The 13,787-nt window shown below is 51.4% G+C and overlaps 2 protein-coding genes across 2 annotated transcripts; both read left to right on the top strand.

The window, feature by feature from the left end:
* The first annotated feature begins 2,176 nt into the window (after positions 1–2,176).
* Positions 2,177–3,986, top strand: Nupr2 (nuclear protein 2, transcriptional regulator). The gene is made up of 2 exons (XM_090324140.1): positions 2,177–2,498; positions 3,786–3,986. Exon 1 carries the CDS (start codon positions 2,191–2,193, stop codon positions 2,491–2,493), a length of 303 nt encoding a protein of 100 aa, XP_090180266.1. The 5' UTR covers positions 2,177–2,190; the 3' UTR covers positions 2,494–2,498; positions 3,786–3,986.
* A 4,343-nt stretch (positions 3,987–8,329) lies between these two features.
* Positions 8,330–12,659, top strand: Chchd2 (coiled-coil-helix-coiled-coil-helix domain containing 2). Its single transcript, XM_090324207.1, has 4 exons — positions 8,330–8,465; positions 11,433–11,682; positions 11,769–11,922; positions 12,376–12,659. Exons 1-4 carry the CDS (start codon positions 8,416–8,418, stop codon positions 12,384–12,386), a joined length of 465 nt encoding a protein of 154 aa, XP_090180333.1. The 5' UTR covers positions 8,330–8,415; the 3' UTR covers positions 12,387–12,659.
* The last annotated feature ends 1,128 nt before the right edge of the window (positions 12,660–13,787 follow it).

The raw sequence follows: 13,787 nt of genomic DNA on the forward strand, positions 1-13,787 counted from the left end.
CTAGCATGCACGAAGACCCGGGTTCGATTCCTCGGTACTCCACATACATAGCAAAAAAAGCTGGAAGTGGTGCTGAGGCTCAAGTGGTAGAGCTCTAAGCCTTGAGAAAGTCCAAGGTCAGTGCTCAAGCCCTGAGCCCAAGCCCAGGACTGGAAAAAAAAAAAAATCATCACACTCATAGGGGCCGGGAGTTTGGCCTAGTGGTTAAAGTGCTTGCCTAGCATGCATGAAGACCCAGGTTCGATTCCTCGGTACCACATACATAGAAAAAAGCCGGAAGTGGTGCTGAGGCTCAAGTGGTAGAGCTCTAGCCTTGAGAAAGTCCAAGGCCAGTGTTCAGGCCCTGAGCTCAAGCCCAGGACTGGCAAAAAAAAAAAAAAAAGAAAAAAGAAAATGGGAATTGGGGCTTTACTTAAGGGCAGGGCAGTAGCCTTGACCTGAAGAGCTCAGGGACAGTGCCCAGGCGGAGTTCAAGCCCCATTACCCTGTCTGGGAGGGTGGAAAAGACAGGGTCTCAAAATAAAAGCCAGAATGGCTCAAACTCACATACCCTGCTTCAGCCTCCAAGAGCTAGGATGGACCATGCCTGAATGAAAAAGTTTCCTTTTTAAAGAACTATTATACTTAAAAGTTTGTGAGACCCCTTCTGAAGCCATACAGTAACAAATGCTTGACATTTCAAGCTACACAGGAAGCTGCAATGGAAAGACTGTGGTTCCAAGCCAGCTTGGAAGGATGTTCTTAAAACTCTGTCTCCATAGAGAGAAGCTAGATGCAGTATCTATTAATTACAATAAAAATGTATGAAAAAAAGAACTATTATACTGAGATACACAAGAGTGAAATTATGTGTCTGGGATTTGATCTAAAATGATGAAATTGATGAAAACGGGTATGTATGAAATAGGGTCTGTAAAGCAAATGTTTCGGGATCTTGATAATTACTGAACCCTAGTGATGGGGTTGGTTCTATTTATCTTGAGAATCCCTGGGTACTTTTAAACTAACAAAATGTAAAGCTAAAGAGAGCACCACACGTGTAAACTATGTGGAAAGTGAGTGTCCCCTCACTCCCCAATTCCCCAGAGATCCCATCACTTAATGACACACCAGAATTCGCTCTCTGAGTTTGGTTATGCAGGCCACACTCCACGGGGGAATCAGGCTGTCTTGGAGCGGGGGGAGGAATCTCCAATCATCAAGCTAGTCACAAACCAAAATCGCAGCGGGATCTGGTGTTTGAGAAGTTTTTCTTTTAAGAAAGGAACATCCCGAGGGGTAACTCGGATGGAAGCTGGATGGAAGCGACCTGGCTCGTCAGCGGGAACCCCAGCGGGGCCTTCCCGGTTCTCAGGCAGCCGCAGCAGAGGCTGTCGTTAGGTAATTAGACTGGGAACCGAGGCGTGGACCGGGGCAAAGCTGGCAGCGTGGAGCCCGCCGCCGCCTCCGCCTGCTCCACGTTGCCGGAGCCTGAGGGACTCGGGGCCCAAAGTAAAGCCAGGCAGAGACGCCGTTAGCCTCGGCACGTTTTCCTGGAAGCCACCTCCCCCGTCCTGCCTGCAGTCCTTCCCCAGCCTCCGCTCCCGGCCGGCCCGGAGCGCGGCGGCGACGGAGCGCGCCGGCTACGGAGCGCGCGGCGGCGGCGGAGGAACCCGCGGCAGGGGAGGAGCGCGCGGCGGGGGAGGAACGCGCCGCCTCCGCCCTCCGCCCTCGAGGCTGGGCTCCCGCTCCGCCGGGCGTTCGCCGGGCCGCGTGCTCTCGGCCTCGGCGCCGCGCCCGGCCTCTCCCGGTGCGGGCCCCAGAGCTGCGCGCGCGCCACGCGGCCTCCCCACGAGGCCGCGCTCCGGGCCCGCGGGCGAGCGAGTTCGGTCGTGTTACCCTTCCTCGGTCGAAGGCGGCTTAACTCTGCCCGGCCCGCTCTGGGGCCGGGGCCGGGGCCGGGGCGGGCCTTGCATCCGCGAGGCGTCGGCTGCGGCCCCGCGCGCACGGCCGGCGGGCCCTGGACCCCCGGGGCCGCCACGCACGTCACAGCTCCGGGGCCGCCCACGCCGCGGAGCGCGGGCCGCGCGGCTCTGTGACGTCACGGGGCACGCCCCCCCAGAGGCCAATGGGGGCGCGGGGCTGGGGCGCGGGGCGGGGCGCGGCCCTGCCAGCGAGCGCGCGCGCGCGGCCGGCCGGAGCGGCGGCGCGATGGAGCGGGGTGCCCGCGCGGCGGCTCTGCGTGCCCAGGGCCGGGCGCCGCCGCCGCCGCCGCCGCCGGCGGGACTCGAAGAGGAGGGCGTGTACGAGTGCCTGGACTACGTCTACCTGCGCGACTACCCGGCCTGCGGGGCCGGGCGCAGCAAGGGCCGCACGCGGCGCGAGCAGCAGCTGCGCACCAACCGGCCGGTGCCGGGCGGCCACGAGCGCAAGATCGCGCAGAAGCTGCTGGACGGGCAGCGCCGGCGGCGCCAGCGCCAGCTGCAGCCCCGGCCGCGCTCCCGCCTCGCCTGAGCCTGGTACGTCAGCCGCGCCCGGCCCGCCGCCGCCGCCGCCGCCGCGCGGGCGCGCGGAACCCGCTCCGAGAACCTCGGCCTGGGTGACGGGGCCGCGGGGCCGCGCCGCGGGCGCGCGGGCGGCGGGGGCGCGCGCGCAGGCGCAATCCAGCACCGAGGAGCCGGAGGCCGGAGGAGCCAGGCCAGCCTGAGCTGCGCGGTGAAACCGTCCCCAAACACGAGGGCTGCGAATTCCACTCTTCCTGCAAAAGACGTCGCAGCTGCTTTGCTGACATCTTGAATTTCAGAATGCTTCTGAGTAAACACAAATTTTACACAAATAGGGTTTGGTTTGTTTTTTGCTTTTTTGCCGGTCCTGGGGCTTGAAATCAGGGCCTGGGCGCTGTTCCTGAGCTGCTTTTGCTCAGGGCTACCACCCTACCTCTGGAGCCACAGCCCCACTTCCCGTTTTTTAGGGATTCATTGGAGGTAAGAGTCTCGGGTCCTTCTGTGCCCGGAGCTGGCTTTGAGCCGCGATCCTCAGATCTCAGCCTCCCGAGTAGCTAGGATTGATTACAGGCGTGAGCCACCGCGCCCGGCTCTTTTTAAGTTGTACTGAGGAATCGAACCAAGGGCTCCTTGCATGTTAGGCAAGCACTCACTCTACACTGGTAAGCAGCGCACACCTGTAATCCTAGCTACTCAGGAGGTTGAGCTCTGACGATCGCGGTTCAACGCCAGCCGGGCACTAAAGAACGAGAGACTCTTATCTCCAATTAATCACTAAATAACAGGAAGTGGGGCTGAGGCTCGAGGGGTAGGGTGGTATCCTCGAGCTGAAGAGCTCAGGGACTGCACCCGCGCCCAAGTTCAAATTCCCATGACTCACAAAAAAAAAAAAGAGTCAATGTTTAGGCATCTGTAGTTCAACACCTGTAATCTTAGCTATTCTAGAAGCTGAGATCTGAGAATCAAGGTTTGAAGCTAGCCCAAGCAGGAAATTCTATGAGAGAACTGTCTCATTAATTAACCCCCCCCCCCAAAAAAAAAGATGCTGGAGATCAAGTGTTTGAAAGCTATTTTTGAGCCTAAAAGCTATGGGACAGTGCCCAGGCCCTTAGTTCAAGCCCAGGACCAGCATAAAGGAGGGGTGAGAAATAAGATATTCGGTACCAAAAGTCAGAGGAACGCAAATTAAAATCACAAGGATACTGAACAAAACAGAAATGGAGAGATTTCCAGTGCTCATGTTAGAAAAACATTGGTAGAAAAAAACATTAACCAATTTTGTTTTTGTCTGATTTTCTGCAGGATACATGAAGGACCCGGATAAAAAGTATTTTCACTGACTCCAGCTGTAACTGACACCATGTTGCTCAACAGAACTGTTTCCACGTTGCTTAAGTTTACTGCTTCAGTCTTTCCTTACTAATTGTTAAATAAGTAAGTTACATCCGAATGAATATGCCTGTCTTAAAGGTTTTAATTAAAAGAGAACAACAGCAAGAATGACATTTTAACTCTTCTGAGGTGTTTTTTTTTTTTAAGTTGCTATGATAATTCATTTCCAGTCCACAAATAGCTGAGTTATCACAGAAGCTACCACAGCTACGTTTAGTGGTGCAGCCTGTAATCCCAGGACTTAACCTGGCCTACATAGCATGTTCCAGGCCAGCCTGAGCTATGTACTGAAACCTTGCATCAGAAATAAAAGTGAAAGAACAAGGGAGGAAAAGTCACAGAATTGCTGGCTCATGCTTGTGGTCCTAGCTTACTCTGAGGCTGAGAACTGAGAATCATGTTTTGAAGCCTGGGCAGGACAGGAAAGTTATGAGATTCCAGTTAACCTCCACTGGACTATCCAAAAAAAGCTGGGATTGAAGCTGTGAGTTAGGTCATAGAGCACTTAGCCTTGAGCACAAAACCTTGAGGACAATCCCCAAGCTCTGGGTTTGAGCCCCAGGACAAGAACACACACACACACACAAAGATGAACCAGGACGACCAAAGATAGGAATTTGACAAGATTTCTCATCCCAGTGTCAGAGCACACTGAAGGTTTTACTTCCATTTCTGAGCAGTGCTAGACTATCTGTGCTTACTCGTCTCACAGCAATCCTTTTAGATGCTGCTTGCCCCCATTTTAGACAAGGAATTCTAAGGCAAAAGAGAGCTCAAAACCTTTCCAGGTTGGATGGGAGTTTGGCCTAGTAGTAGAGTGCTGACCTAGCATGCACAAAGAGCTGGGTTCGGTTCCTCAGTAACACATACATAGAAAAATCTAGAAGTGGTGCTGTGACTCAAGTGGCAGAGTGTTAGCCTTGAGAAAAGCCCAAGGACAGTGCTCAGGCCCTGAGTTCAAGTTTTAACAAAAACAAAAAACAAACAAACAAAAAAACCTTTCCAGGCTTCTTCACACAGCTAATTTTAGGCAGCAGTCCTAGTGGTCCTGATGTTAGTATTTGGGCTCTTTGTATTATATTAGTATTCGTGCTGTTTTACTCAGAATTTTCCTGTGAGGTAGGTAAACATATTACATGTAAGCCATAGTATACAATTTTTTTTTTTTTTTTTTTTTTGCCAGATCTGATCTTAAGCTCAGGGCCTGAGCACTGTCCTTGGACTTTCTCAAGGCTAGCACTCTACCACTTGAGCTTCAGCACCACTTCTGGCTTTTTTCTATGTATGTGGTACCGAGGAATCGAACCCGGGTCTTCATGCATGCTAGGCAAGCACTTTAACCACTAGGCCAAACTCCCAGCCACCACAACTTGTTTTTGATCACAGAAAATTTGTCACGAGTCTTACTTTCGCACTGTTAATTGCTAAAGGAAAGCAGATGCTCCTGGGCATTTACTTTTCCTCACATTAGAACCATTCATCAACCTGACATTTAAGGGCAAGCCAAGTTACATTACAAAGTTGTGCAGAAGGGCTGGGAGTGTGGCCCAGTGGTAGAGTGCTTGGCTAGCATGCTCAAATACACAGGTTGGATTCCTCTGTAACATATAGATAGAAAAAAAAGCCATAAGTGGTGCTGTGGCTCAAGTGGTAGAGCTCTAGCCTTGAGAAAGCCCAAGGACATTACTCAGGCCATGAGTTCAAACTCCAGGATTCCATGGGAGGGGGGAACTGTGCAGAAGGTGACTTGCTAGCCTTTTTCTTCTCTTCATCTGTGCTCAGTCAGACCTCTATACCTAGCAGTGGGCTTTTAACCCTCAAAGGAGCAAAAACCTGGATTTGAGTTCTGGCTTTGGTATCCCCCCATGCTCGCATCCAGCAAACTTCTGAGTGGTAACTAGTCTCAAGCTTTACAAAGCTTTTTTTTTGTTTGTTTGTCAACTGGGAATATTGCACTACTTTTTACATTGTAAGGATCAGCAACAAAAGCTAGGCATCTAACAATAAAGAGCCTGCCATGTAAGATGCATTCCATAAACAGTAGGTAATTAAAAATTTACCATCCTACTTCCTCTGGGGTCATGAAGTCTTCTTAATTATGCAATGTCTCCAAACACCCAGGTAAGGCATGGTAATAGGCCTTGGTTTGACCTGTGTTCATTCTGTAACTTCTCTATTTTCCTCACCTATAAAGCAGTGCTTACTATAGTGCCACTTTCAGGAGTTCTTGAAGATGTAAATGAAATAAGGCACGTAAAGCTTGGTGCTTGACACATAGTAGTTACTAAAATAATGTAGCGCAGGTTGTCCTCAAATTTGTGATTCTTCTGCCTCCACCTCCTGAGTGCTGGGCGAATGGCCTTCACCACCACCACTAATCTTTCTGTCTTTTTTTTTTTTTTTTTGCCAGTCCTGGGCTTGAGCTCAGGGCCTGAGCACTGTCCTTGGACTTTCTCAAGGCTAGAGCTCTACCACTTGAGCCTCAGCACCACTTCCGGCTTTTTTCTATATATGTGGTACCGAGGAATCGAACCCGGGTCTTCATGCATGCTAGGCAAGCACTTTAACCAGTAGGCCAAACTCCCGGCCCCTAATCTTTCTGTCTTAATACTGTTTAACATTCTCTCTCAAGCTCCTCTTGTGACAGAATGCACCTTTTATTTGTTTGTTTTTGCCATCCTGGGGCTTGAACTCAGGGCCTGGGCACTGTCCCTGAGCTTCTTTTTCCTCAAGGCTAGCATTCTACCACATGAGCCACAATGCCAATTCCAGCTTTTTCTGTTTCTCTAGTGCTGAGGAATTGAACCCAGGGCTTCACGCATGCTAGGCAAGCACATTACCACTAAGCCACATTCCCAGCCCAATAATTTAATGTGAAATTTAGTTGTTTTTTAAATTTGTTTGTGGAACTCAGAGCCTAAGTACTGTCCCTGAATTCTTCAGCTCAAGGCAAGTGCCCTACCACTGTGAGACACATCCTCACTTCAGAATATACCCTTTAAAAGCTTTTCCAACTCTTTATAAATTATCCCAAACCAAGTACATAAATCGTATGGTTATTTAACCAGGCCTGTTTCATTCACATAAAGTATGCAGTTGCTGAAATGAAAACTTGTGAAAAATTCATTTGTGAGGTCCATCTCCCTGAAGGAGAAGAGGAAGGGCTATTTGTGCGATAAAGAAGCAGAGTGGCATCAAATAGGGAGAACTAAGGCTGGAAGTAAGGAAAAGGTAGCAAAAGTCTAACATCCAAAATCAAATTTCAGGGACACAAGAAATATTTGGGACCTGGTGGTACTAATTTTGAGGTTGGAATTTTGACGACCCTCTGACTTGCAAGTTTATGAGTAACGTTAGTCCAAGTAGTTCTTGCCTGGCATGCCTTGGCTCCGTGTACTTGATGCCCAGCACTGAAAGAAACAAAGAGTTATGGGAAAATAGCTGTTTCCTGTGGGAACATTATCTACCCTTGGGTCCCACTTACCTTCTGTTGTTGCAGGGCATGAGAAGACTCCTCTGGCAGAAGGAAGAAGTTTCTGATTGACATCCAAGCAGAAACGGAGGTTCTACCTCTTTTGTTTTGTTTATAAACTTCCCTCAGGGCTCTCCCATGAACCCCCAACATGAAATGCCACTACCTAGCCAGCTTTCAGACCAGCGAGCAGTTCTGTTCACTGTGAACAGTCACGCCAGGCCTCATTAAAGCACAGGCGTGGGGTCTTTGCAATGGCTGTTCCTCTTCCAAGTTCCTACCTTTCATAAGCACGTGGGCTTCGCCACTTCTTCCTGGCCGGGCTGCACCTGTTGGTGATGTAGGCTGGTGGTCTCCCTCTCTGATTACCCTGTCTTCAGAACAGGCAAGCCATTTATTTAGTAAGCTTTGGTTGAAGGACCATTTCATGGCTATTACTGTAATGATACATTGTGATACCAAAACGTAAGCCACTCTTGTTTGAATGCAAGCATTTTTTTCTTTTTGTACTGGATCCAGGCAAGAAATAAATACAACTAGAACTCCCACACTTGCCCCAGGACTGTGCATCTTGCGTCGTGTGAAATTTGTTTTACATGATTAGTCTCAAGTGTTAATATTCAAGTCATTTAACGTTCGGAACGTTGCCCGGGCTCCCTGGCAAGCAGGCCGGAGAAGCGGCGCCGCGGCGGCGGCTGCCTTTCACCTCCACACACAGCAAAGGCCCTAGGGAGCCCCGGAAGCAGGCCGCTCCCGGACTGAACTGAAGTCGGAAGCCCGGACGAAGTTTAAGAGGACACAGCCGGCACTTCCGGCATCCTGCGCTGCCCCGCCCCGGCTCCGGTCGTGTGACGTCATCGCGCAAGGCGCGTCGTCGCGGTGACGTTCTGCTCTTCCAATGACCTTCAGGGCCCTGGAGACGTCGGCACGCGGAGACCTCTGCCTGTGCCTGATTGGTTGCGCGCTAGGGGCCAGCCCCGCCTTCCGCCTTCCGCTCTCCTTGGCTCTGTCGCCAGTGCGCTTCGTAGGTCTCCCGCTTCTGGACGTGGTTCGTCGTCAGGGTCCAGGATGCCTCGTGGAAGCCGCAGCCGCACCTCCCGAGTGGCCCCACCGGCCAGGTGAGACCCTCCCAGAGTTTGGATTCCGGGCGCGGCTCCCGAGCTCCGCCGGCCTCGTGACGCCGAGGGAGGCGGCGGGCGGGGGCGTAAAGGCCCAGGGTGTCCGGACGGGGCGGCGGGGCCGGGCGCGGGCCTGGGGGAGGCCGGCGCGACGGGAGCGGTGGGCCTCGGGGAGAGCGGCACGGGTGGGCCGAGCGCGGGCCTGGGGGAGGCTGGCGGGGAGGGGGCGGCGGAGTGTGCGGCGGGCCTGGGGGGAGGCGGGGTGGGGCGCGAGCCGCGGTAGGCCCTCACGGAGCGGTCTGGGGGGGCGGCGTGGCCGGAAGCGGCCTCCGAGCGCGGGCCTGGGGGGCGGCGGGGAGTGGGCGGCGGGCCTGGGGGGCAGCGGAGTGCGCGGCGGGCCTGAGGGGGCCGCGGGGAGTGGGCGGCGGGCCTGGGGGGCGGCGGGGAGTGGGCGGCGGGCCTCGGTAGGCCCTCGCGGAGCGGGCTGAGGGGGGGCAGGGACGAGGAAGGGCCGGGTGCGGGCCTCCAGGGGCGGCGGGCCTGGGGGAGGCCGGCATGGGGGTGGGGAGGGGAGGCGGGCCCGGCCGCGGCACTGGGGGAGGCCAGAACGGCGAGAAGGGGCGGAACGGGATGGCACTCGCTCCTGGAAAATACCCTGGGTCCAGTGTGGGAGGCGTTTTGGCCTAGAGGTTCTCAGCGGCTCAGAGGACATCGCAGAAGCGACATGGAGCAGGCCAGATGGCGAATCTGGATTCCCCCCCCCATGTGTGCGGGGGATGCAACCCAGAGCATTAGAGCTTCATTGATCTTCGACCTCAAGTCTTGTTTACAACCCCCCACCCGGAAACCTTCCGTTTTGTGCTGTTACTAGAGCTTCAAATTGTAGTCTCACTTTTCTCTCAAAGCTAGCGCTTCACCTCTTGAGGGCGCAGTTCCATCTCCAGCCTTGTTTTTCATTTCGTTTTCCCTTTCTTGTCAGTCCTGTGCCTTGAACTCAGGGCTTTCCCGAGGCTAGAACTCTACCACTTGAGGCACAGCACCACTTCCAGCCTTTTTTTTCTATGTGTGTGATACCAAGGAATCGAACCCAGGTTTTCATGCATGCTAGGCAAGCATTCTACCACTAGGCCAAACTCCCAGCCCCCAGCCTTGGTTTTTTTGGTTTGGTTGTTTGTTTTTCTTGAAGCAAGGTCTCACTGTGTAACCCAAGATGGCCTTGAACTAGAAATTCTCTTGTGTCATCCTGGTGTTGAGATTTTTAGGCAAGTGCTCGGCCTGAAATTAACTTGTATAGTTCAGGCCAGTCGTTTCCACTAAAATTGGGTTTTCAAATCTGTTGAATAAAGTAATTGGACTAGATTTTTTTTTTCCTCTCCTAGAAGACTGTAGAGTAGTTGTTTTGTTTTTTTTTCCCTCTTCCCAGTTCTGGGGCTTGAACTCAGGGCCTGGGCACTATCCTTGGTCACAGTTTTTGCTCAAGGCTAGAGCTCTGCCACTTGAGCCACAGCACCACTTCTGGCTTTTTCTGTGTATGTGGCACTGTGGAATCAAATCCAGGGTTTCATGCATGTTAAGGCGAATCCTCTACCACTAGAATGCACTCCCAGCAGACTTTTGGATTGTTTTGAAACTTGGTCTCTCCGTGTTGCCCAGGCTTAGCTGGTTCCAGACTCCTGCGTTGAAATGATCCTTTCCTCTAAGTCTCTGAGTGACTGAGGCTGTGAGCATTTCACTACCCACAACCTCTTGTGAACACTTGCCAGACCAGGCCCAAAGATTTGCCTGGATAATCTGAAGTCTTGATATTTTTCAAGATAGCATCCTGGAAACATTTTTTCCTTTATATATGGCATGTGACTTTTTTGTTGTTGGTTGTTGTCCCTGAGCTCTTCAGCTCAAGGCAAATGCTCTACCACTTTGAGCCACCGTGCCATTTCTGGCATGGACTTTCTAGCCTGAGCTGCCTTTGAATTGTGATCCTCACATATCAGCCTCTGAGTAACTTGAATTACAGGTGTGAGCCACCAGTGCCTGACCTGAAGTTTCATGGCTTTTTTTTTTTTGCCAGTCCTGGGGTTTGATCAGGGCCTGAGCACTGTCCTTGGACTTTTTCCTCAAGGCTAGCACTCTGTCACTCGAGCCACAGCACCACTTCCGGCTTTTCTATGTATCTGGTACAGAGCAATGGAAAACCCGGGTCTTCATGCATGCTAGGCAAGCACTCTACCACTAGGCCAAACTCCCAGCCTGAAGTTGTTTTAGTCTCTTTCCCTCCCCCCTCCCCTTCCTCCTTTCTATCTCCCTTCCCTCCCTTCTATCACCCTCCCCCTCCCCCCTCCCTGTTCTAGGACTTGAAGTCAGGGCTTGGACTCTGTCCCTGAGCCTCTTGCTCAGAACTGGTGTTCTACCACTTGAGCCACAGTGTCACTTAGGGCTTTTTTTGTTTATATGATACTGCGGAATAGAATCCAGGGATTCATACATACTGCACTCTACCACTAAGCCACATTCCCAGCCTTGAAGTCTTACTTTTTTTGGTGGGGGGGCAGTTCTGGAGCTTGAACTCAAGGCCTGAGCACGGTTCTTGGGCTTTTGAAGACGAGCTCTACCACTTGAGCCATAGCACCACTTCTGGCTATTTGTATGTATGTGGTACTGAGGAATCAAACCCAGGTCTTCATGTATACCAAGCAAGCGGTCTTATCACTAGCCCAACACTCCTGGCCCTGCAGTCTTCTTATATCCAAGTTATTTGTCTATCCTGGGGCTTGAACTGGGGACCTGGGCACTGTCCCACTTGGTGCCACAGGCCCATTTCTGTTTTTCTGGTGGTTTACTGGAGGTGTTCTTACATCCTTTTCTCTCTGGGCTGGCTTTGAACCACAATCCTGAACTCTTGGTCTCCTAAGTGCTAAGGATAACATGAAGGAACCAGTAGTGGACACTTTTTGTTTTTTTCTTTCGTAGCCGGGCCCCTCCGGTGAGAGCTGCACCCAGGCCAGCTCCTGTAGCTCAGCCACCAATGGCAGCCCCAGCATCGGCTGTGGGCGCTCCTGCCGCTGTACCCCGGCAGCCAGGGCTCATGGCCCAGATGGCGTCCACTGCTGCTGGCGTGGCTGTGGGATCTGCCGTAGGGCACACACTGGGTCATGCCATCACTGGGGGCTTCAGTGGAGCTGGTAACGCTGAGCCTGCCAGGCCGGACATCACTTACCAGGTAAGGTCAGGGGCAGCCTTTCCCTTCCAAGCAGGGTGTATATAGGATTTCCTTTCTTGATAGACCTGATTGTTTGGCCTTTGCAGGAGCCCCAGGGAGCCCAGCTGGCACAGCAGCAGCAGCTTAGTGGCCCATGTTCTTATGAGATAAAGCAGTTTTTGGAGTGTGCCCAGAACCAGGGTGACTTCAAGCTCTGTGAGGGCTTCAATGAGGTGCTGAAGCAGTGCAGAATTGCAAATGGTAGGTGATATACATTCTGTTCGTAGTGGTACTTCTCAATCCTGTGTGACTGAAATCTACATCCTCAAACGAGTATAAATCTGTGTGCCAGATCTTATTTCACTGGTTTTAAGTCACTCCATGGAACTTCTAGATCTGCTAGCACTGGAGGCTTACACCTGTAATCTTAGCTACCCAGGAATCTGAGCAATCTGGATCACTGTTCTAAACCAGCCTGGGCAGGAAAATTGGGGAGGAGGGAGGTGGAATCACACGCCTGTGTTTATTGACATTTCTTTTGTTAATATTTCCTCTGATGTCTAAGTGGCTAGATATCCTCTTCAGGACTTCTCTGTTCCTAAGCTGTGGTAGAAGTAAGCTTTCAGTAGCTTACAAAGGGAAATTGTAGTTGTGTTTCTTTTTTCTTTTTTCTTTTTCCCCACTGGTATGCTAACTTACTTTTCTATTTTTCAGGACTAGTTTAACTGTGAAGTTGAAGTTGAAAAAATGGAAAATCACCTCTGATGACCAAGTTAATTTAACATGGAAATGTAATTGATAGTGACACTATAGAGTGTAAAACTATAAGTTAACTTCTTGTTATTAATAATTTTGTTGCCTTGGGTGGCCATGGAAGAGAGTATTGTGACTCTTAATAGAGGTTCACTGAGATGATGTAGAGTTGGAGCTAATGGGTGTCTGTATGGCCTCCAGCTGTTCTGTTATTCAGTTACTTAGAATAAAGTGATTTCTTCCAAGATGTGGTGTGGTGGTAAATTTAATGAAAGGTAAAAATTAAATGGACAGGCTGGGAGTTTGGCCTAGTGATAGAATGCTTGCCTAGCATGCATGAAGACTTGGGTTTGATTCCTTGGTATAACATACATAGAAAAAGCCAAAAGTGGTGCTGTGGCTCACGTGGTAGAGCTCTAGACTTGAGAAAGCCCAAGGACAGTGCTCAGGCCCTGAGTTCAAGCCCCATGACTGGTGTGCACACACACACACACAACAATTAGATATGCACGGGCTAGAAGTCTGGCCTAGTGGTAGAATGCTTGCCTAGCATGCATGAAGACTTGGGTTTGATTCCTCAGTACTACATGCACAGAAAAGGGCAGAAGTGGTACTGTGGCTCAAGTGGTAGAGTGCTAACCTTGAAAAAGCCCAAGGACAGTGGTCAGGCTCAGTTCAAGCCCCAGGCCTGGCAAATGCTTGCTAAAGTAACACAGGGTGTCTTCCAGTTCATCTGGTCTGTAGCCTCTGGAGATGATAGTATCTTACAAGCCTGGAGTTAATAACATGAGCAGTAGCTCCTAATGATGGTGATTTCGGGGATGGGACATAGATAACTGGCATTTGTCAGGCCCTAGGTTTGATTGCCGTAACTGGGATGGGGGAATATGTGTGTGTGTGTGTGTGTGTGTGTGTGTGTGTGTGTGTGTGTGTGTGTGTGTATGTGCATGTATATATATACACGTGTACATATGGATATGTATGTATGTACGTACTTCTTTTTTTTTTGTGGTTGGTCTTAGGTCCTGGGCATTGTCCCTGAGCTCTTCAGCTCAAGGCTACCACCCTATCCCTTGAGCCACAGTGCCACTTCCTGTTTTCTGGTGGTTAATTCGAATCTCATGGACTTTTTAGTGCCCAGGCTGGCTTTGAACTGCAGTCTTCAGGACCCAGCCTCCTGAGTAGCTAGGATTACATGAGTGAGCCACTGCACCTGGTGCAGTACTATTCCTGGGGCTTCAACTTGGAGGTGCTTGGGCACTGTCCTTGAACATTTGTTCTCAAGGCTGGATCTCTGCCACTTGAGAGCCACAGCACCACATCTGGCTTTTTCTGTTTATGTGGTATCAAGAAATGGAACACAGGGCTTTGTG

Source organism: Megascapheus bottae, chromosome 34 (assembly GCF_031878675.1).
Source record: "Megascapheus bottae isolate mThoBot1 chromosome 34, mThoBot2.hap1, whole genome shotgun sequence".
Lineage (NCBI taxonomy): Eukaryota > Metazoa > Chordata > Mammalia > Rodentia > Geomyidae > Megascapheus > Megascapheus bottae.

Bases quoted from the DNA above. Each gene is read 5' to 3' on its own strand.
- Nupr2 (XM_090324140.1), top strand. From the start codon at position 2,191: ATGGAGCGGGGTGCCCGCGCGGCGGCTCTGCGTGCCCAGGGCCGGGCG.
- Chchd2 (XM_090324207.1), top strand. From the start codon at position 8,416: ATGCCTCGTGGAAGCCGCAGCCGCACCTCCCGAGTGGCCCCACCGGCC. The intron at 8,466-11,432 runs GTGAGACCCTCC...TTTCTTTCGTAG, and splicing joins CGAGTGGCCCCACCGGCCAG to CCGGGCCCCTCCGGTGAGAG. The intron at 11,683-11,768 runs GTAAGGTCAGGG...TGGCCTTTGCAG, and splicing joins GGCCGGACATCACTTACCAG to GAGCCCCAGGGAGCCCAGCT.